The 25,099-nt window shown below is 36.5% G+C and overlaps 1 protein-coding gene across 1 annotated transcript; it reads right to left on the minus strand.

Annotated features, from left to right (window-relative positions):
• Window positions 1–984: 984 nt before the first annotated feature.
• On the minus strand, window positions 985–23,481 carry LOC136750279 (hepatocyte growth factor). Its single transcript, XM_066705216.1, has 18 exons — window positions 23,290–23,481; window positions 20,997–21,159; window positions 20,391–20,503; window positions 19,894–20,008; window positions 17,869–18,011; window positions 16,980–17,100; window positions 13,028–13,146; window positions 11,248–11,413; window positions 10,765–10,898; window positions 9,549–9,648; window positions 7,595–7,725; window positions 6,328–6,360; window positions 5,889–5,994; window positions 5,651–5,725; window positions 5,394–5,543; window positions 4,800–4,906; window positions 4,165–4,307; window positions 985–3,515 (listed from the first exon to the last, which is right to left on the minus strand). The coding sequence occupies exons 1-18, from the start codon at window positions 23,357–23,359 to the stop codon at window positions 3,333–3,335; spliced, it is 2,172 nt and encodes a 723-aa protein (XP_066561313.1). The 5' UTR covers window positions 23,360–23,481; the 3' UTR covers window positions 985–3,332.
• Between the last annotated feature and the right edge of the window lie 1,618 nt (window positions 23,482–25,099).

A 25,099-nucleotide genomic window follows, 5' to 3' on the forward strand; every position in this document is an offset into this window, starting at 1 on the left:
GAATGGAGTGAAATCCACATACAGAAACAATTAAACGTTTTAACCCTTACAGTTAATATCGGAATGTATTAAAAACTTGGATTTCACAGGACCCGGGGCAGTGCCGTGACTAATTAAAAATAAACTGAAGGATAATAATCGGATTGGTAGCAGCCGATTTTATTAATAATTTATGAACTAGACAGGCTCTTGATGGTGTGCAGGTCTGTTGTATAACAGCCCCGCAGAGACAATCAGTAGGAAGGCGAACCCGATTTATTTAATGTGTGCCCATTTACTAGTTAAATTAATTAACAAATAAATACAGCAGATCTGGGTTTCCCTCTAAAACATTAAGGACTGGTTTAATAAATGCATCCACAAATGCCATGACTGAAACATGCACACTTTAGTTAAATTATAACCTTATATATTGTAGCTGTTGTTACTGTATGATTAATCGTGAAACGTATGTATTTTGTTTCAATGCCCTGGTTAAGGACGTCTGCGAAGTAAATTAAAAATAATACGGCAAAAAGTGTTGTTTGCAGTTACAAATTTGTAGTAAGAGTAATAAGTTAAGGGAATCAGGTTGTGCCATTTAAAATACATATCTACTAGCACATATCTTGATGATGATTAAAATAATAACAATAATAATACAATGTAAATGTAAGCTATTCCTAATATCTCTCAAAAGAAATGTGTATTTATTACACTGTCTCCAATCATAGAAAGCAGAGACAATAAAATAGACACAAAAGTCCTTTCCACATCAGGCTCTATCTATTGTAGTGTTGTTTTCAGAAACACAAACCAAACCCACAATCTCTCTGCTCCTCCCATAAGAGGGGACGCACTTCCGACAACGGCCTGGTTTTACAAAAAGCTCTGGACGCATACAGCACGGCATGGCACGGCACGGCACGGCACGGACGCTTAAGCCAGAGGCACTAGATGTCTGCAAAATGCATTTAAATTTCTAAATGAAATAAGAAACATTACAAATATTAAAATTAGTTTATTGGCTTTAAAACAGAATACAATAAAATAATTACAAAAAAATTAAGTATTTACATCTTAAAATTAATGTATTTGAAGACAATGGGAATCAAAGAAAGTTTACATGGAACCTTAAAAAATTTGGTCGAACGCAATGTGCAATGATGTTAAGATGTCATTTTAAAGCTTTAAAGTTTCTACACATCATGAATTTCATTTTATTCAATTCTTAACAGCAGCTTTTTCACCTACACACAATAAAGATGTAGCTAGAATAATAAGCAATCAATTGAAAATGGTATACAAGAATCCTCAATCCCATGTACAAATGACTTTCAATTTGATATAGAATTTCAAGAATTAAAACTCAATACACCAAACCTTTAAAATCCATGAAGATCTCTCTAGAACATGATTGGTAACAAGAAATGTATGGGAAAGGGGTGGCCTACTCTGCTCCTGGAGATTTTTTTGTGGTTCACTTTTAATTACTTTACATTTTTTAAGATTTGAGAATGTAATTTTGACCTCTTAAACTGATAATTTATCATGTAGATTCCATTTTAATGAAAAACTGAATGCCCTGTGGAATTCTACTACCACTTGTGACAAATGATTTGCTAAACAGATTAAAAATTGCATTTGTCACAAATTCATGATTACAGGTGAACTATGTAATCTGATGGGTAGTCCTCGATACAATATCTAGGTCTAACAAGCAGATGGCCTAGCTATTATAATTTGAGGTTTAAGGCTTGCAAAAAAGTATATTAATATTTTAAATTTAAAAATATTAAAAAAAAATCTGTTGGGACTGGGCAGACTCTAAGCATTAGAGTTTGACAAAAACACATGCTTGGAAGAACACTACAATAATGGGGGGGGGTGGGGGTTGAAAATTGTTTTCAAACTGATTCTGAAGAAAATCAAGCAATGTAGGAAAATACTTAAATATTAGGCTCTGCCTATCACGAAAAATACTGACATGTATAATTACATATTCCACATATTCTGTCCAGCAGAAAATATAATCTAGTATTCCTAATGGTCTCATTATACAAATTGTCATCAGTCTAACTCTAGCAGCTATTGTGTTACATGTGTATACATGGATAAGGTGACTAAAAATACATTTCAAAATAAATCACACAATGGTTGTACCTTGGCTTTTTTTTTCCCAAAATTAAAGTATACTTAAAACACAAAAAGGCCTTTCACAGTAAAGACAACAGAACATTATGGCCACAATTCATCTGGATTGCGAGGTACAATTCTGCTATGCTAATTTTAGACACTAGCTGCAATACTTAACTAATGGGAGTTGGAAACCAATAATCTAAAAAAAACAACAAAAATATAGGTAATCCTAGTAATTACTACTAATAATATTAAATCTTCAAATCATGCGTGTAATAATAAAAATACAAAAAAAAACAGACTATTTAATGTTGCCAAATATAAATGGAAAGTTAATACATGGAATAAGGAAGTACATTATCCCTGTTTGGTAAAAAAAAAAAAAAAAACTGAAATGGAGAATAGCACTTTACAACAAATTGTAAGTATTCTCAATACACCTGGAGATCTATAAGACCTACAATACATTGAGGACTGTCTGCGACAAACCCAATTAAAAACTTTAAAAGTATGTACACCTGCTTAACTGTAAATTACATTCTAGTACAAATAGCAGTTTTATCTTGAATGGATATACATATACATGCATGTTGGTGTGTGGGTGTATACGTATGTGCACTAAATTGAAAATATTTGGTAATATTTAGTACATAACTGAATTTTATCTTGTACATATTCAAGTGTTCTCAGGAGATAATACTGAACAGGTAAAACGTATTACTATCGATATGATTATTCTTACAATTTTGGTCACTGATATTATTTAGTACTTGATCAGTTTAACTATTCATGTATATGTAACATTATTGACATTAGGCAATATATTTTGAAAAGTTCATGTGACAGCCAAAATTACAGAATAGGATTACTGACTATAAATAAAATAAAATAAAAAATAAAAATAAAAGTGTGCCACTATCCTATCCTATATCCTATTTAAAATATATTGAACACATTCAAAAACAAAAAACTTTACCATTTTGTTCAGTCCCAATTCCACCCAATGAAGTTCTACATTCCGGTTTGTGTGGTTTTTTAAATATAGTAACAAATCTAGAACAATGAAAAGAAATGGCAACAAAATCCCCAAATTGGATTCGATTAACCATTATAATACATTTAAAAAATACTTCTAAAACATCACAGATGTCAATTATCAATGTACCTATTAAACAAATGCCCAACGTAAGGCTTCAGTTTATCAAGTTGCTTTTCTAGTAATTTTTTTCCACATTTAAATAATATCTGAAGACTTTGTGCATCCACTCGGTATAATAGGGCACGTTGATAAAAATCCCAGGGCGGTTGAGACGGCCACAGCCTCTGCCATGAACACTCACGCCGAGTACAACTTTAATATCGCCTTCTTCGCACACCAAGGGGCCGCCATAGTCTTTCTGCAAAAGAGAATCAGACAACAGGTGCAACAGGTCAGAAAAAATGAATAAACAGTTACTCTGACAGTTACATCCACACTCTCTAAGCTAATGCCAGATTCAGACATCCACTACGTCAATATTTAAAATTAATTATTCACTTCCTTCCCTGAACCACTGTCAGTTGTTTTTGCTTGTTAAATGTTGTATTACTCTGTGCCTGGGATCTCAGCAAGAATCCTTTAAAGACATTAGCCTCCCTGCTTGAGCCCATATTTGTTAAAAGTTTATGGAATACTTTTAATATTTTCTGTATTTGCTAACCAAATATCTTATCTGCTATCCATAATCCTTATCCTGTAATGTACCTTGGAATAAACTCAACATGTAAAGGCAAAGTACTAAGTTTAAAATAATATTGCCAATAAGGAGGTTCACCTTTAATTGACCCTTTACATACTTGGTAGGTGATTTGCAAACTTAATAGCAATACCAAGCCATGCCATTACTTTTAAAGAAAGCAAACATACAAAAACAGCCATTGCTATTGGAAAAAGTAGGAAGGAAATCCTCTCAAAGCTTTCTTCAATTTGGAATGTCTCCTTTAATTCTGTCATGTCGGTAAATCAAGTTTGCTTCACATGTTTATTTAATGGCAATGGAAATTTACCTCACAAACTCCTTCATCCCTTTTTCCTCCAGCACAAATTTTTGAGTCGTTTATTGGGAAACTCCCTCCGTGATACTCATTGCATTTTTCATTGCTAACCATTGGTAATTGCACAGCTTTCATTACACCATCATGTCCGGTTTCTAAAAACGAAAAACAGATTTCAAAGAAAATTACTCACCTACTCAAAGGTTTGTATACCCCCGTCTTTTCATCTGTAATCTTTATAGTTCTCTGTTAACTGAATCAGTGTTCAATCAACTTTGGAAATAACTAATTGATAGAGAATTCTAGGTTAACAAGCACTGTTTATTAAATTAAATCGGAAAATAACACTGCGTCAAATTAAGGGTGTGAAAACCTTCATCTATAATAATCTCAAACCTTGCTCTTCATCAAAAATCCTAAATGATCTTCCTGCCACACTCTAAAAGAGAGCTTTAAAGGAGTGATAGTCCTTGTGTATATCTTTATTACTCTTGCAGATATGGTGTAATAAAATCAAGATTTTAAAACCATTTACCTCAATGAGCCAGGTCTTAAATGAGGAACTGACATACATAACTAATAATTAAAAAATACTTGACCAATAGTAGACGGTATTCAACATCCATACACTAAGCATAGTTCAATACCTTTTGTCTCGCCCCATCCATACATGGTACAATTGGTGTTTTCCCGAATGGTACATCCTGCGATCGGGAGATTAATTATGCGAACATGTTCCTTCAGCAAAGCAAGGCTAGTGGGGAAAAACAACAACAAAAACAATATTAAGATCTCAATTTTTTTTTAAAAGATCCTCTTCAACTTCTAATAATAATAATAATAATAATAATAATAATAATAAATAATACATATATCCATCCACTGAAACAGAACAATCTTGTGCTGTATCTAAAATTATAAAGACTATAGCATTGAAAAAAGTGGAGATATTTATGACAAACACTTCATTTCATATATTTTTTCTGCTATCTTCAGTAAACGTTTTTAGACTCTGTGGCACATTTTCTGTTGGTTCTGCTTCCAAACAGTATTTCAATGGCTTATTTAAACATGTAATTGATTAATAAATCATAGTCATCGAAATGGAATGGAATGGAAGAAAAATATTGAAATGATTCAGATGTTTCACAGTTGCCAACTAGACCTAATCAGCACATAGATATAAAATGTGATGCAGCTCTTTGAGGATTAATAAAAAGCTTTACTGTCTACATAATTACCCGGATAATTTCAGCAATGCAAGATTGGAGCCTTCAGGACCACAAACCACATGAGCGATCCTCAAAACTTGTTTTTCGGAAATGTTCCTTCCAGTTTCATTGAGGTGAAGGAATCCCAACCAGATGCTATATTCCGATAAATCTGGTACACTGTGGAGCAAAGGACAGGCTTGTTAATATTGTTGGTTCCAATTCACTATTGCTGGGTTAGACCTGCATAGTCTTCAGCTGACTTCATAGTAAAACGAGAAACTTACCAGGAGGAGAAACACTGCTTACTTGTAAGAACCCACTCTTCTCTTATCAATGATCCGCCACACCAGTGAGTGTTCCTTTAAACAGAAAAACACATTCCTTTCACAATCATGTCGTCACAAACATTATATTTGATTAAAAAACAAAACAAAAAAAACACTTAAATATAATCTTTACAACACATGATTTTAATTGAACTCCGAGGCCACATCAATTGAAATAGAAGTAATTGCCAATTACCCTTTCTGTATGCTAACCATCCAGCTTGCTTCCTTGATTCGCACTGGTCCACCCCCAACAATTCTTGTTCTCTTGTGAACAAAACAGGAAGTCTGCGATAGATCACCTTAAAACAAAAACATGAATCATGTTTGAATACAAATCATTTGAAAATTTAATAGTATAATTACTAGCATTTAAAGGTTTTCATGGACTTCTCTAATGTTGAAAGAAATACATGCACGCGCACACACGTATTTGTTAACAATTCATGGGTATCTTAACAAGAGTTATATCTTTTATATCTTAAGTTTGATTTGCACAGCAGTGTTATAAATCTTTCAAACACATTTGAGTTCTAGCTGTAGAGGGATTAATTGATTACAATGTTCATTGAAATATTAAAGATTCAGCACACAGCACCACAGAGGTCAGTATAATATCACCGAGCTGGACTTACTCTGTGGAGGGATCATGTTGGATGAAGACATACCTAAATTAAAATGAGAAATGAATAAATAAAAGTAAATCAATGACATTCCCCACAATAGAATACACAATACACATTAGCACAATCACATTATATCTAATTAACCGATTTAAGATTTGGGTTTTTTAAATGACCTAGAACCTGCACATTTATTTAGTCTGGTTCAACTGCTCTATACTTATCCAGAAACTTATACAGTTTCACAAAGAATATTTATTAAACTAAGTGATTTACCAAAAAACATTCTATAATGAAAGGTGTGAATACGATTTACTACCACTGTACACATTAATTAGGCAAACATTGTTATAGATGTTTCAGTAAGTGTCTAGGCCTTTTTATCTAGGTCTTATTTTTTCGCTAAGGACATAACTACAGTGTAGACATATTCCTAATAACTTTCTTGTGTTTTAGAGAAAAAGTGACAAATTAAGGCCACATCAGATGTTACGATGTTATATTCAAGTGCTGGCATACAAACAACAAAAAACACCTGTTTACAGGTTACATCAGATATTGTCTGCCCACTACAACTGTTAATCATTGTGTTATTTCATATTGCTGCCATTTGCCAAAGTAAATTTAAACACTAATGCAAATTGAGTAAACAACTACAAAAGCAGGCTAAGGAATTTTCCAACAAGGCCAATATAAACCCTGCAGGACTTACAGTTGTGAGATTCAAAACAGATATGTAATCCATTAGCACTGTTGTGAAATTAAAACCACAGCACATGCATGATATAGTTTCAACAACAAACAGAGGAAAAAAAATTGTACCACAGCGCAATGCCATGTTGATCTTAAAAAGCTGTTGGGCCAGGATTGAAGGGATGTAGATCTCCCGTCACATGATGTTGTCAGTACAAATTATATTTTCTTTAAATGCAGGCTTTCACACATTACATTTTGGATAAAAAGCAGAGAGAACAAAATCCCCCAAAAATGTAGCTTCAGTCAATTTGCATTATTTGTTTAATGCAAGAGATTAATGTAGAAGGCAGAAACCTGCATCTACATGCATTTAGTTTGGTTTAATAAAATAGGGAGAGATTATTCTCAGTATTGTCCAGACCAAATCACAACTTTGATCTACCCACGAATTGCAAAGCAAGTCTACTACTTCTAAATCACACTGCGGTTACAAATTTGTAATGTACATTTCGCCAGTAGGTGCAGGTTGTGATGTGGTCTAGCCCTGTGCGTATTCAACATACATATTTCCAAGATCACTCACAGGGTTTCAGCATGCAGTAGTCCCAAGGGTAAGAGGAGTTGTGTGTGTAACACCAGGGACCGTGTTTGTCTTTATCAGGGTTCCTGCAGTAGTTCTTCTCCAAACCAGCAGCTGACAAATTTGGTGCCCAGCTAGGGAAGGGAAGAAACAATAATTAGCCATTTATCTCTTAACTGAGGTGATTAGACTTTTAAAAATATGATTTCACTTTATATAACTTTCAGCTCCCCTATGGCTATACCCTGGTTTACAGTCACATTAAAAAAATTCCATAAATAGCAGAGGCACCACATTTTTCTGTGTGACTTTTACACCGGGGAATACAGAACTATGCTCTCCTGAACATTTCCCAGAGTAGGTCAGCCCTGATTTGTTGCTCCCACATTTTTGACAAATTGACAAAGGTTTTCTTTTTCTTAAATTTTCAAAGAATTCCTTCGGCAACACATTTAGGCTTTTAACACAAGATCAAGATCCACACAACACCCTACATGCTCATTGGAGAGCAACTGAGTTTGTATTCTCTTGGAAATACAAAGCAGTTGTCTCTGAAGGTTTTCAGTGCTGAACTCTGACCCCTAGACTCAGTTGGTCTATTGAAGCCTAATATGAACAGAAAAAACAAGCTGATTGACTTTGATCCCACTTTACTGAGGAACGGAGAACTTCCCGAGGTCAAAGGTCACCTCTGTGATACCCTCATCCAGCTGTTCGATCACTGGCTTTATTTTTTTTCTACTTCAAGTCATGTTAAAGAATAACACTTAGACATATTAAAGGTCTCACAGTGTCTATCGTTTCATGTTTTTCTTCCTCACAAAACTACAAGGGTCATATTTGTGCAAGTTAGACAAATATGACCTAACAGAAGCTCAACCCCTACAGCTCCACTCCTCTTCCACGTTCCTTCATGCTTAAACTAAGAGTCTGTGGGTAAAAGTTACATGGTGAGCGCTGGTGCGAGTTAAAAAAATAATTAAATTACAGAATTAATCGAAAGAACTATAATTTAAAATGTCACCGTGTAGATCAGGTGACCACATTTCTTCTCCAAAGCAGGCCTTTTGTAAAAACATCTTTGATTTATATACATTAATCAAATTAACAAATCTGGCACAAAGCTAGCTTGGCTATAATCCTGCAATTATTTGGAAAGATGGTTTTTGGTCTGACTATGGTTTAAGTAATTTTAACTAAACCCGGGGACCTGCTTTGGTAAAATACTTGTAAGTTTTATTAAAAATCAATATGTTGCTTTGAAACAGATATACATTACATTTAAGCCCTTTGATATCTATACTATTCCTACATTGATTATGTAAACAGTACGTTTTTATTCATCGGACAGCTACTCCTGGCACATTAATCCATCATCCTTTCAAAATAAACACATTTGCAATTTAAAAATGTACATTGTGATATTTGTGAATGTAATAATGCAATATTTGAGTTGGGCATTATTCCTCAAGTGTCACACAGTCCCCCGCTGAACAGGTTTTGCTGAATTAAAGAATATATTTCAAACATGTCACATTTGAGGCAGTCAGCCACATGTCACCAATACACACAAAAAAACATTGTTCTTAAAAAGCATTATTTTTTATAAAGCTTATAAATATTTTGGCAAGATGTGACATTTGAAGATAAAGACTGACTGAAATTAGGGTTAGTTTAATACGGCACATATCAGATTCAAGTGACATTAGAATAACCTTGACATTTCATTATGAATGCTCATGATGGCATTATAAAAAAGCGAATTTTAATTCTTTGAATCTTGGATAACATGGATGCCTGTCCTTGAGTATCTTCAAAGATGCCTGCAATGCAGAGGAAGGAGGTTCCCATGGAAACTGATTAAATATACTGCAATGTATAGATTTTTTCCCCTATTTTTTTCCAAAAACAATTTTGCACATTTGGAGAAAACAAAATCATTGTAAAGTGTAAATACCTTTTGTATTGAATACTTTCTTCCCACATCATACAGGGTATCCCAGATCTTGTCTTGGATAAATGACCTCGATAGTCTTCGCCATTACCTTCATAACACTCTAAAAAATATATTAAAAAAATACATACATTTGTAAGAATACTAGGAACTGGGTAACAAACCACAAATGTGTAAGTTGCTTACTGGTCCCACTGGGCAATACATTGAAAAGTTATTCTGTAGCTAGACATATCAACCTCCACTGGGAAACTTGAAAAAATTCTAAAGAAAACAATATGCCATTTACGATTTTAAGGTTGTGATTTTAATACCCATATCAACTGGGATTTAAAACTTTAACTAAGCGGTCTGAAAAGAAGCAGAGAAATTATGCTTGGTTAGATACAATTTTCTTTGGGGACCACAACTGGTGTTCGTTTCCAAAAAAGTTACTAGAACCAAAAGGAAATTCCAGCTTGCCAAATGCATGCAAAATTCACTATTTAGCCTTTAGCAGAACATGAATAAAATGATATAAGCAACCGAAGCATTATGGAGACTGCTGATGTAATCACTCTCGGAAGAAGGATCTACACATTACAGAAGGGATCAAGACATAATTATCATTACTATTTATCTCTTAGAAGACACCCTTATTCAGGGTGACTTACAAAACATATGAACATTATAAAAATGCAATACAGTCTAGAAATCAAAGCATAGTACAAATTACACGTTCAAAATTACGTAAGTGCATAAGAAAATATAGTTAAAAAGTCCTACATCCTAGAATTGTGAGCTACTAATTGCAGACAAGATGTAAAGTCATAGATAATAGCTCAGTGGAAGGGGACATAGGGGCAATCAATCTAAACAACACAAGTACTTATGACTCATGTTCCTTTCCTGAGAGTGAAAATATTACATGGCCAAAACAGAATATTGTAGGTTTGAACAGAGATAAGGGTGTGGTCATGGTAGGTTGCACAGAGTGGAAATGGATACCTGAAAGCATTGCAATCGATGGATTGACAGATATTAATCTGTCCTCACATCAAAATCATGAGCAACAATCTTACTCATCATTTCAATGTCTGATTCCTGGCTTCACTGCTGTCTTTGGGAGAGGTATTTTGATGAACAGTAACCCATTCACTATAATATACATTATAACTTTATAATAGTCCTGTGAATATCGAATTCTTTCAGTGGAGTCAATGAACTAGGGAAGCCTTGCCTTCTGGGGGTGGGATCTCTGCACCGCATCTAGGGATGTTGGTACAGAAAGCCATTCGCACTTTGGGATCGGTGGTGAAACACCACGGCAGCTCTGCACCATCTGGGTTTCGGCAGTAATTCTCGCTCAGATCTCTGTCAAATAAAACATGAGAGTTCCTTGTATCACAATGTTTCACAAGCTGACACAACATCTAAACATCTAAAGGTGGTTTAAACAGCTTGGCATACACATGAAAATTACTTATTACAGTTCAATATTTAAAAAAAATCTGATATTTGGAGTTACGTTAATAACTTTTTTGTTAGCAAATTGCAAAGTAAAGCTTTTGATTTATAGTATTGCTATAGTACAGTACTTTGTCTTTCTATTCAAAGTAAATGACACTGGAAAGCAAAACGAATTGTGTAAACTATACAAACAGCCAATACCAGAAGCCCATATGTATCAGCAGTATGATTCTGATGTCTGTCTGACACTCACTGGCATTTGTAGTTCTGGGGAGTGTAGGAGTGGTTGTGGGGTATCTGGGAGTCCCAACGCTGACACTGGACTCCATTGGGGGTAATGTTAACTGTCCCTCTGTACTTCTCCCCCTGGCCTTTGAAGCACTTTGTAGTCGTGTCTTGATCCGTTTTGGTGTTAACATCTGTGAACAAAATGCAAATGATACGCAATTACGCATGTGTATATAGGTGACCACTTACGGACATATAGGTCTCGTAACTGAAAAGGATTAACTGCGAACTTCATTTCGGACTAGAGGATGGGTAGGGCCCCATTTGCATTGCCTTTAGTTCCCCAGACAGTTTAGAATGTTTTAACATTTTTAACACATAAATCCACAGTGTTTATCAGAAACAACTGCTATTTAAAGAAAATTGATCAAAATCATAGAAAGGAAGAAAGCCAAGTCATTAAAAATAGATTAAGAAGATGCTTCGTTGTAACACATAGAACATTTTAAATAAATTCTAGCATATTAAAATCATAAATATACACTGAATGTTTCAAACAATGTTTAGCACTTGATTAGAACATTTTTTTTATGAACAGAATTGTGCAAATCTTTCTCTCTTCTATTGTGCACCAATCGTTCACCATCTTCACAATGAAATAACTGGTACCTCTACTTAATTTAAAGACCACTAATCTTAGACTATCATTCTAGAAACCATTATTTCACTATCAATATTTTGTTCATTCTTCCAACAAACTTTTGACTTTCCAAATGATGACAGATCGTCGCACTGCGATTTTATTTTTGTATTACTGGTGCAAGAAACACACCGCAAATTAAATCAGCTTCTCACACACTAGACAAAACACTCCCCCGGGTTCGGTGAACTCTGTAGTTTAAATAAGAAAGCTGTAAAAAGACTGCTTTATTATCCTTGATATAAAGACTTTTATTAGTATTTTACCAGCTTTATAAATATAAGTTACTTGACAACTAAAAAAAGATTATTTGCGTTGACTTAATTATCCATAACCTCCAACTAGGTTTAATGTTTTAAGCGTGGTTTCTAAGGAGTATATATTTGTTTTTGTGAAAAAAAAAAAAAAAAAAAAAAAATTCCACAGTTCTTAAAGGGAATAAAATAATAAACTGAGCCAAATGGACTGATGCCATAGAGAAAGCCTGTCCGGGGAATCATAGCTTTAGAAGGGGAGGTCTGAAACTTGTGTTTCTGGAAAAAGTGATCTTTCACGAGTTTGCCTGATATAGGAAGGCTATTTACTATTATAATTGCATTTTATGAAGCTGAAACCACAGATAAAACACTATGCGGCCTTAGAACAGATTGAGGCCAGAATTAAATAGAATTATCAACCCCAGAGACCATTCTCAAATTACAAAACTGGTACTTAATGAGCGCTTTAAGTTTTCCAGTGGCTTCTTCCTTTGGCTCCATTGAATTACGTTTTATGCTGATGAGCTGGTGTTTTGCAATATGATGTTTCAATGTAATGATTGCGGTAGTGACATTTTCAGCTAACCCATGTGTTTTATTATTGTAAATGACCAGTAGTACAACATTTGTGTTTGGCTTATAAATGTATTCTTTAGGGTTTTAATATGCATTGTCTTTTTTCTTAAATCATACTGACTGCATATAAAGACTATAAAAGATAATTAAATGGCCATCATAAACGGTCATTCTACAAACAACATTCCTCAGTTGTTGCCAATGGAGCAGGAGATGTATCAGTTGATCTTTAAAGGCAGGAAGAGGAAGCAGTAAATTTAACAGAAACTCACCGCAGACTTTAATGCTGCAGTATTCCCAAGGGGTTTTGGGGTCCAGAGTGAAGCACCATGGCCGAAGACGGTTATTAGGATTGCGGCAATAATTATCCTTCAGTCCTTTATCAGGATATCTGAAAAGGATGGCGTAAAGTTCATACCATTGCATGGAAAAAATAAATAAAAGCAGCCGTCTCAAAATTACACATTACAACCCACTTTTGATGCATCTCGACCCATCTATTTCAATAAACACAACAAGAGTAATGGACCATCTTATCTAAACAGGTCAGTGAGGAGAACAGTATGGTATCTGTGTGAACTGATGCATGGAAAACATCATACTGCAGTCCAAAAATGTCACACAAAGGATTGTATTTTATGCATTCTTTATGAAATACACTGAACCAAAAATCAAGATTTTATTGTACTGAAATTCTAAAATTATTTTATTTAAATTCTTCAAATGAAATAAAACCAAATAAAACAAACATCTATTGTAATAATATGTTAAGATTTGGAGTCAGTACATGAAAAAACTGTTTTATAATATGTTATTAATCACATCAAGTGGAAACACAAGTGGGTGGGTTAGAAATTGAATGGGGATAGTACAAAAGCCTCTCTCAAGTAGTACTTTTCTAAAGTAAACAAAGTATGTGTCATGGAAATTCATGGTCAGTTCATAATAGATTAAGAATTCCCTGCACCTTCACTATCCAGAAAAAATAATCCTTAGGGAAAAGTGAAAACGTCTGTAGGCTGTGAACTACAAAGAAGCATTTCAACTCAAGTGAAATACAAGAAGCTACAATGCATTGCTCAATCATTAAACACATTCCTACATGATCTGTTGATAAAAAGGTCAAACTGTGTCCATGTAGGTAAGCATCACAGGAAGATGCACAAAGGAACTTAAGTTAAATTTTCTGTGACTAAAACCGAATATCCCCAAGTATCTATGTGGTAATTATTCCAACAGTAGCCCAATATCACTTGAAATCACTGAGACAACATGAATGCCATCCATTTCCAAAGTTAGGGACTTTATATAACATGTGCAAAGAAAAGAATTTGGAAATTGAAAAAGCTTTACATGTTGATTCTGTATGGGCAACAGCAATTCTCCCGTAGCATGTACTAGAGTCATAACATAGTGCCTATAGAAAGTCTATACCCCCTTTCAAGAATTTCACCTTTCGTTGATATATAGCCTGGAATTAAAATGTAGTTTTTCTCCAGGTATCTACACATCCTACCCCACAACTTCCAAGTGAAAAAATCTATAAAACTGTAGCAAATTCACCTTCAAAAGCACACACCAAGTTAAGTGGCCTTCACCTGTGTTAAATAGTAATGATTCACATGATTTCAGAATAAATTAACCAGCTTCTCCAGGTTCCTGCTGCTGGGTAGTGCATTCCAAAGCAAAGATGCATCTGTGAGCACCATAGAGCTTTCAAAAGTTGTTGAAAGGCACATATCTAAGGTCATGAATATCCCTTGGAGCACATGCAAGATGATTACTAGTGGAAGGTGTATGGCACCACTAAAGACCCTCCAAACTGGATCACTAAGCAAGAAGGAGACTGATCAGAAGATACCAACAGGCCAATGGCAACTTTGCAAGAGCTACAGGCTTTTATGGCCAAGACTGGTCAATGTGTGCATGTGAAAACAATATCCCAAGAACTCCAAAAATCTGGACCATATAGTAAGGTAGCAGGAAATATGGGTGGAAGTTTGAAGTAAGACAAAAAAAAAAAACACTCAGGAGATTCTGTAGCTTCTGACTAAACTAAAATTGATATTTTTGGCCTCAATGCAAAGTGTTAGGTTTGACGTAAACCCAACACAGCACATCACCCAATGAACACCATCCCTGCTGTGAAGCATCAGGTTTCTTATCGGCAGACAAACTGGGAAAGAAGTTCACCTTTCAGCAGGAAGACAACCCAAAGCACACAGCCAGAACTACACTGCAGTGGCTAAGGAACAAAAAGGTAAATGTCCTTGAGTTGGCTAGTCAGAGCCCTGACCTAAATCCAATAGTACATTTGTGGCATGACTTGAAGTTTGCTGTCCATCGACACTCGAGGAACTTGACAGTTTGAAAAAGAATAGTCAAATCATGCCAAATGTGCTTCCACCATGTATCAACTCAGGGGTAGTTAATCTAATTATATTTCAATGTTTTTCAATGTATTTCTACAGCTTGTGCCCCCTTAACAGTGTGGAGTGGAGTATAGAGTGTATAGAAAATCCTCATTTAATTAAATGAATCTCTGAGGCACTGACAACAAAATGTGAATTAAGTTCAAGGGGGTGTCCAACCATGTCAGCTTACAGGCTTCCTCAGATGTGGACATCTGGTCCCCAACAAATGCTACTTGATTCACAGAGCATACCCCGATACCTACAACTGTCAATGCTAAATTAATGATACATATCGAATCAAATACACAATTGACTTGATGGATACCAGCCCCTGTACATGGAATGCCAAATGAGAAGTACAGTCATTTCAAGGCACATAGGTTAACGATGAACAGAAACAATTGTCGTCTTTCAACTACATCCAATTTTTAAACTCCTGGATGAAAAATGGTAATCACTATTAAACAGCTGTCCTCGTAATGAGCTGGAAAAGCATTAAGGTCAAAAGAGGAGTATTTACATCCCATGACAAAAACCAGTAGTACTCATGTCTTCTATCCACTCCAAACCATTATCTCGAAGAGTGCAAGATAATCTTCCAATACAGATGGAGGCTTTTACCAACCAAGTATTCTTGCAGACCACACACTGATATTGATGATACAGTTTAGAAATACACATTTCCTAATGTACACAGCAATAACATTTTAAAAGGACTCGTACATTTGCCATGGTAGGGAACTTTAAAGAAGGGACTTTTACCACTTCCAACATATTTCACCATGATGTCATTCAACACAGATGCTGCAACCAATTACACAGCATATCCCGAGATTAAGTCCAGAAGTATAAACACTATACTTCACGAAAACCAAGATCAAGACACAATTGTATATTGTTCACACAGAAACAAACAAAACTAATAAACAAAATGATGGATTGATAGTCTGTTTCAACTTAATCTAACATCTATGAAATCATATAGCAGGGAATTATGCAGCTGTAGAACTATTACATGTTTACTACATGTTTTGTCCTTTATATCACTTTATTATGAAAAAATATATATTCCCTCTTAGTCTGAACTAGTGGTGAAACATTGGTTCTATAGGGTTCACAGACCCAAATATAATCTATACAATCTATTCATACTGCATGCAGCCTTGACCCTAATAACTGCAACATCACTTTTCAAAGATGACCAAATGGAAAACTGTTCTATTCCTCCAGTAGTATGGTATCTAATCCTGAGGGTGGCTAATCTCTGGAAACCCCTGCTAATTTGTTGTTCCAGTTCAAAGAAGAGGTGTTTTACTGCAGGACTGTGGTCAGAACTCTGATCAGGACATTAGAATTTTGCCAACACGATTGTCTTTGAATCATTGTGTTACACTGCCGGCTTTGTGACAAGGTGCGTTACCCTACTAGTGCATGTACCACAAAAGTCAATCCAGGCAGGCCAAAATCTGACCTTTCGCCCAATCCATTACATCCATCCATCCATCCATCCATCCATTTTCAAAACCGCTTATCCAGGCGAGGGTCACGGGGAGGCCGGAGCCGATCCCGGCAGGCATAGGGTGCAAGGCAGGAATACACCCAGGACGGGACGCCAGTCCATCGCTGGACAACACACACACACACACACACACACACACACAAATTAACCTAATCTGCATGTCTTTGGATGGTGGGAGGAAACCGGAGTGCCCAGAAAAAACCCACACGGGCACAGGGAGCAATCCATTACATGTACACAAAAGCCATCATAGTTACTTTTGTTGAAGCAGAAATAATCCCAACATTTTACCGTTTGGGGTGAAACTGGTGTTTGTTAGGTCTCATCAAATCCCAGCGCTGACATTCTTTCCCAGTTTCTGTGTGGTCCATGGGTCCTCTATAATTTTCCCCATTGCAGGTCATACATTCAACTAGAAGGAACAAACAATTTAGAATATATTAAAAAAAAAAAAAAAAATTGAATTGAAACTTTCTTTCTTGCTTGCTTTTGTGTTATAGGTTATAAATATAAGTTCTGATTGAAGATAGAATCAATCTGTACTACAGCAAGTATACATTAAATCAGTGTAAACTTTTGATTCTGTGGAATGTTTACATATTTAGGTTGACGACACATTACTGAAGAAGGGATCTTTTTGTCTGAGTTCGTTTCTGCATCCCATTCCATTTCACAAAACACTCTGACCTGAGTCCAGCATAATGAATAAAACAACTGAATATATTAAAAACAGATGTTTATAAGCCAGTCTTTCACATGAAACTGTGATTTACTTCAGCTTATGTTTCCGATTAGGAGAAATTGAATTTACGAAAAACATGCCAAGTTCCCTTTCCCTCCTTTTTAATGGTCAAAGCCTGTGGAGAAATGGCTGGACACTTTAACAATGCTGCCATTTTCATGTACGATTCAGTTTGTTATTTTGATTTTAAAACCGCTAATTTCATTTAACTATTGTTTGGTCACTCATATTGAAGTTATGTTGAGTCACTGAATTCGGCTCACTTGGCACCTGCTCAATAAGTATATTTATGGCTTTGGAAATACGCTTAGTCAGATATAAACATGCATTTTTTCAGCCATTAGCTTATCAAAATTATGTCTGTTTGTAGCCTTTACCAGTTTTCCTTCTGAGGACTCATCTTGAGTTCAATGTGTGACAGAGAAAGATAAGATTTACCTTCGGAGCACTGAGGAACTTCACAAGATTGATGGCGGGTGCTTGGGTCTGTAGTATAACACCAAGGTCCCGTGGTCTCATTATTTGGATTCCTGCAATAGTTCTCCAGGAGGTCCTTTCTCTTGTACCTCGTAGGCAAGAAGCTAGTTTAAAAATGACAGTCAGTTTAGTGGAAAAGCAAGCATATTATGCAAGTAAAACCCCCAAAGCAATTTCCATTTTTAGTACAATAAACAATATGAATTTTGCTGGCATTGACCAAGGAGACAAAAATGTTAAAAGAACCTAAGCAGAATGACACAATCCCTTTGTACACTTATAATTTAAGTAGTGCCGTTTGGTCAGGTTGCTCATAAACGTTTATTAGTACATTGTTCAATTACTGCTTTGCCGACTAATGTGAAGAGACAACTCTGACTTGTACACGTCCGACCAGCAACTGTGGCACTAGCACCTGACTAAACAATAAACAAACTGACTAAACAATAAACACAGAAATGGAAATGGCTGGAGTCCTGCAGTCGCGATGTTACACTTTCAGACATCATTATGGAGATCACTGCCATCTTGATTTGTTGCCTTATGCAAATCTCTGATCAGAAGGTAACTTTTTACTTCATGTTCAATTACACTGTGCAAGGGATATTTGAATAACGAGCTTATAATATTTTAAAGGAATAAGAAGTACATTCAAAGTGATCTCGTCAAGCTTTTTTTTTTTTTTTTTTTTTTTAAAAGAGAGCATTGGTTCACTTAAAAACAATATCTGGAAAACACTCCCATTGTATGCTTTCCAAACTTTTCTTTTGATGTAGGACATGTGAATGCATCAGTTCTAACAGAGGACAGATGTGTTATAGAGTTATTTATTACAATATATAGATCCCATACGTATATGAGCGTGAGTGTACACATGGACATTATCCATCATTATATTGGGATTTGTGAAGAATCAAGGTTGTAAGTTGGAAAGGTATTCCACCAACTTTGCTGCACTTTACTGACACAGACAAAAAGGTTAAAAAATGTACTTACTAATACATGTTTTTTATTTTTTAAAGTTAGGCACTTAAAGTTTTCAGGGCAGAGACTTTATCGCTGAAAAAACAAAGCCCTTCCAAACCTAACAAGCAAAAGATATCTCTAACCTCAGACCACATTCATAAACCATGAACCACAGTCTGCTATCCAATCCAAGTAACTCTGCAGCACAACCCAACTCTCTGGCTCAAGTCATGCAAACCGGATGACAACTGGAAGGAAAAGATCTGTATAACTTTTAGATTTGAGAATCAAACCCCCACTTTCTAAAATAGAAGCAAAGACAGTGGGGAGAAAATCTATGCATAGACTATTTTAAAAACGTAATTTTCATCGGTAGGTTTTAATATGTTAAGAATGTGGACAATCTAAATTATAATCGGTATATAACCAGTAATAAAGCAATGGAAATATCCATAACATTGTTTAGCATAAAATGACAGCACCACACTGAGCAAGAAAAAAAAAAAAATCTTTAGTAAATCAGTTCAAGTCTACCTCTTTACAACTGTTAAAGACATAAAATATATCTATAATATAGCGCATTGGCAGGTCTGGAAGTTGTGCTGGAGGACCCGAGTTCTAGCCAAAAACACTAGCTTGTCAAAACGCAGCAAGTGTTCAATTTATCTCACCAACAGATGTTAAAGGGGAACTCCACCAAAAATCCATATTTTCTCAGGTTATTCTATAAGTAGAAGCATATTCTGTGGAGTGAGTCTGTCATGAGTCTGTCATGAGAGTCTTATTCTATGTACCAGAAATCAGAGAAAGAGAAATAGGCCATGACGTCACGGGGGTGCTAACTCTGGAGCTGCTTTGCTGGAGTTCCCCTTTAAGTAAATAAAATAACTATAGGCTGTATCAGACAAATGAGTTAAAAAAAAAAAAAAAAAAAAAAAAAAAAAAAAAATAATAATAATAATAATAATAATAATAATTAAAAAAAAAAATAAGGAATGGTAAAAAGTGCATTTCTATTACTTGTGATCATGGGGAACAGTTGAAGTCCAAGCCTGACACTTGAGGCCTCCTTTCGTAACAGATCTCCGTCCTTTATAGTTGGATCCTTCACCAACGATGCACTCTCTTGTGTAATCTATAAAAAACAAGAGATTACAAAGACGCTCTTTTCTGGCATCTAACAATACATTACGAGGGGAGATTTAAAAAAGAAAACATTTGAACGTTTCATTGACGCACATGTATGCACCTTTTCCTACATACTTCTGAATCTATTAAAAACTGAAAAAGCTTTCCACTGGGATTCTTACATAACCTCTTGGCTAATTAGCACAGCAGTAAAGTTTGCCAAAGACTGCCAATTACAGAAGACATTTCATCCTTTAAACAACAACAAAAGATCTTGAATGCGAAGGCTGTTCAGCTTGCATTCTATACAACTGTACAGGAAAGGGAAAAAAGCATTTGCAGAAAGCAAAATAGCATGTTTAGCACAGACTTTGTAATAAGTACGGTACCTTTTTTCTCATAAAGGTCGATACTAAAATTTTGCTCCCTCTTAACACCCTGAGTGTTACTATCAAATGACAGCCAGTGGCACTTCCCGTTTTTCTGGTCGAAGTAGAATGCCCTGTGAAAACAAGAGAAGTAAAAAGGTATGTGTGAGACAGCCAGCTCTCCGAGTGATGTAAAGCAGTGCAGTGGGGTCTCTTTAGGGAAATGAGGGGTCATTAAAATTCTTTGCAGGCTCCGAAATCTGTATGGTGGTAAACTGGCTTTGAGGATGGGGGGGGGGGGGGGGTGGGGGTTATAAAACACAAAAAAACAAAGAGAGGAGTGCTTTTCTCCTGAATCAAACCATCTGACTTGAAAGTAAACATTACTTAAAAGGGGGGTGGGAAATGAACCTAACCTCTGAATCTTATAGACAGTAATTCTCCTCCCGACATGAGAGCAAAGCAGAAGAAATCCTCAGAGGAATAAAGCAAATCTTGAATGTGAATGTTAAGCATCTGAATGCTAAAAGGCAGGGAAGCCGCAGGAATCAGTGATCTCCACAAGCTCACATTAGAAAAGAAACACTAAGCCAATGAGCAAGGCACCCACTTTGGCACTGAACATACCTGCAAATGAAAGGTAATCCCTTGTTGCGACTACATCGCCTGGCACACTTCACCTCACTGAGGGTTTTGCTTTTGGTCTGATGGGAACTGTCGGATTTGACTAGCCAGACCCCGTCACTCTTCTGGTAATCGTGAAGATCGTTTCTCCTGGGACGTTTACATTCTGTAAAAAGAGAAAAAGGAACAAACGTGACGTTGGCAGCTCTCAACACAAGGAGCACACAAACGAAACACCACAGCAATCCATCTCAAAGGTTTAGCACCCCCTTGACACAAACCCCCATTTGGACCATATTGAAGAAAACCATATTAAATGTGATTCAGAAAGCACAAAGGGAATTTAAGAGGGACAGAATAGAGGTTGCACCGCAGGGCCATACTGCGGTCTCTCAGTAGTTTCTCTTGAATTGTAACTGGGGACCAACATCAGCAGCCAGTCAGAGATATGGTTAATTTTGAAAGCAGCTCATTTATCAAAATATCATTATTCATCTCAAATGAGTCAGCCTAGAAAAGCACAGTGAGGCGAAAACCTCCGTTGGGGCTCTGACCTCATCACTGCAGACATCTTAAAGACGGGGAGGTTGAGCATCTCATTTTCCAATATCACAGTGAGTCAGCACTGCAGCCAGGTTCGGACCGAGGACCTACTGACTCACCCCGCTTTCTCACAGACGTGCCAAGTTTACAGAGCTCTTCCCCCCCCCCCTCCCCCCAAGAAGCTGCTTCCCCGTGCATTTAATTCAGCCCTGCGACTATGTGCCATTAATGCCATTGCCCCCACGCTTTCACACATCGTGCCTCCTGCATCCCTCCTGTGCGCTGATGCATTTTCAGAAGACATATCAGTGTCAAGCCTTTACGACTCGGAAATCAAACCCAAAGACAATAATCTCATTTGTATACCAGAGCCAAAGAGAGGGTGAAAAAAAAAAAGAAATCAAAGCAGCCCTCTAACTATATCCATATATCCATAAGAGTGTATGTAAGAGGTCAGAAGGATACAAAACAGCAGACTTATCATATTTTGCTTTGAAGTTCTGCTGCATTATACAACCTGCAACACATCCTCATTGAAAAATATCATGCTAAACTTGAAATGCTCTTAAACTTAACAGCAAGTTATGACCTCAGCTTGCATTGCCATCCTAATCTCAAACTCATATTTTTCTTATCAAGTAAAACAGCAGTTTTTTGTACACCTTGTTTTCTGTCAAGAGTCTAATTTGGGTGGCAAACCAATTATTTCCATTCAGTAACATTCTGATAGGACTGCTTTCAATTCCTATGCAAACTTTCACCTACATTTCTTTCCTTAGTATTCTAAAGAATGCATTGTGTTTGGGATATGTTTCAGTATGATGCAGATGCAAATGCCAAGAGAATGCATACATGTTCAGGGGAGCACTGCAACTTGGGGCCCTGTGAGCACGCTGCTCAGATTGACGAGGACTGACTCATTTAGCTGCAGTGGGTTGATCTAGGCGCGCCGCAGCGACCCCTAGTGGGCAGTGATGACGTTGCTCCGCATTGAGCCCTGATACTGAGCTCCTGCTCCCACAGGTTCACTGGTTTAAACCGGAGTCTCTGCACAGATAGTGGGTCAACGATGCATCTGCTGTCAGATCACATATTCAGGCATGATCAAGATCAGATAACATGGAAAATACGAAAACGTATGGACTGCAGAGATGTTTTGCACAGACTTCTCCTACCATTAGGTGCTCCACCGATTCCGTAGTTAAATATACAAATGCCCAACCATTAAACGCTATGAATTGTATTATACATTCCAATACTCTCCTCCTTCTTAGGAATTCAAAACCTTGCAGTTGCAGGCATGTGGTTAAGAGTTTCATAAGGCTGGGTCACTTTCTGCAAGTACAAGATACACCTGTGTTGCTCATGAACAGCGTAACCCCCTTGCTGGTGTCTATATATGTGCCTTTCATTGGTTGATTAGGATTAGTGTGCCATTCTAGTTTCTGTTACCTTTTCTTGTTTGGTTGAGACGACTTCTCCTGCTCTCTTACCTTCACTTCAGATGCAAAGTACAGATCGTGTACAACTACTACTAATGTAATCGGATTAACCATCCTTTGCAACAGCTGGTGGCATGGTCAAGCTGGGTGAAACGATGCCCCGATTGACTGGATCTGAGGCAAACTTCTCCATCCAAGTCACGCAGTGGGAGAGGAGATGGTGCTTTAAAACGCATCGCCACCAGTGCGCACTCTTTTACAAACCAGCAAACGCTCGTCATCAACAGTCGCGCAAAACTGCGCAAACTTACCTGAGAGCAGCGCCAGCAGCGCCAGCAGCGCGCAGAGCAGGAGCCGGAGCCGGAGCCGGGGCCGCCGCATGCTGCTCGCCGGGGATCCGCACAAGTTAGTCCGGGCGCTGGGAAGGACTGAGGCTGCCGTGCTGCGCTGCCTGGTTTTTATGGGCTGAGCTCATTGACTGGAATAGTCTTACTATGGCAAAGATACCCCTTTACTGGAAAGGATCCGTCCTCTGTTCAACCCCCATCACGACCAAATCACACCGTTACCCCTCCCCCTGGCGCTGGCCACATTTAAAGGGCGCTCTCCCCTAGAAAACTAATATTCATGTTCATAAATCAAGGCAATAAGCGAGGGGATTTGCTGCGTGACTGGTTGGAATTGCTTTGTTTAGATATGAACCATACAAATGAGCAGTACAATAAAGCGGGATTAAATATATGTATACATGTATATTACATATGTTAGTACAACATGGTATTCTATGAATCTACCGGCACATAATAAGCGATCTCAATGGAACTTGCTATTCAGAGTAGGAAGAATCATTGAACATAATAAAAGTGCCTACAGACACCAAATCAAACTTCAAAATAAGCAGGGTGGAAAGAAAAAAGAGAAACAGAAAAGTGGACGTACTGAAAAAGGGATGACGTGCTGGAATATTAGAAACAGTCCCAATTAATGCTGTCTTACTCTGAACTCTTATCTAATATCTGGAAACATTTACAAATTCTGAGAAAGGGTACAAAGCATTTCCTAAGGCCCCGGTCACAGCTTTCAAAAGGGATCTATATGTGGGATGTATTGTGGTCCGGGATAAACATAAAACAAAATAAACATGAACAAAATCTGTTCTAGCACATAAACATACATGTAAAGTGATTAATAATAATAACAAGTTTTGAAGGCATTATTTGCAGCAATAAATATCCTCTAATAAAGGACACTGCAGTTTTTTGTGATGGAATTGCCTGCCAGAGATGTGACAGAATAAAGTTATGTAGATGAGAGCAATATGAGAGGATTCATAACCAACTGCAAGAGATTATCATTCAAAATAAAAATGAATCAACCAATATGGCAGCACAACACATGGCAAGAACTTGGCAGAAACAACTTAAAATGAAACCCACTGAAATGAGACAATGCAATACGATGATCAAAAAAGACAATTAGAAAATAAAAGAAAAAATAGAACAATTAAAATACTTTACAAAAATCAATCAGTCAGTACATACATACATTATAAATTGTTTGTGGTGTTTGGAGGATACCTTGATGCGAGACATTTATGTTAAAACATATATCTTCTTTTGAGGAGGACAATACTTTTTCATATAAGTTAAAATACAGATGTCATCAACCACCTTATATTTGTGTAGCTTCACTGATTTAGTTTGCGTTAATTTTGTTATTTCAGTTTGAGTCATCCCTCGCCTACTGATTGTACATTGCAAAGTATTCATTGCATAATTCCATTAATACCCAAATTACAAATATATCAAACAAGTTTAAGGTGTTGTTAAAGAAAAGTAGGAAGTGAATCAATTAATACAATATTCACATTTCAGTATTCATGTCTACATTGTGTTTGCACTTAACATTTAATACAAAGCAGATCCCTCGCAGGTTAGGCAGTCACATGAAAGGAATATTTGCAATCAATATTATTACTTTAAAGTATGTTCATTTTAATTGTCATTCTGGTGTAATTACTGACAGGATGTGTTCAAATCTATTTCTATAGTTTTGTGTTGTTTTGCCTTCTCAATGTGATTTGGAAGTGGAATTGCACACGCTGGCATTAATTCCATGCTA

Source organism: Amia ocellicauda, chromosome 5, assembly GCF_036373705.1.
Source record: "Amia ocellicauda isolate fAmiCal2 chromosome 5, fAmiCal2.hap1, whole genome shotgun sequence".
Lineage (NCBI taxonomy): Eukaryota > Metazoa > Chordata > Actinopteri > Amiiformes > Amiidae > Amia > Amia ocellicauda.

Bases quoted from the DNA above. Each gene is read 5' to 3' on its own strand.
- LOC136750279 (XM_066705216.1), bottom strand. From the start codon at position 23,359: ATGCGGCGGCCCCGGCTCCGGCTCCGGCTCCTGCTCTGCGCGCTGCTG. The intron at 18,012-19,893 runs GTAATAGAAATG...TTTTTAAACTAG, and splicing joins ACTGTTCCCCATGATCACAA to CTTCTTGCCTACGAGGTACA. The intron at 11,414-13,027 runs GTGAGTTTCTGT...TTTTGTTCACAG, and splicing joins CTGCAGCATTAAAGTCTGCG to ATGTTAACACCAAAACGGAT.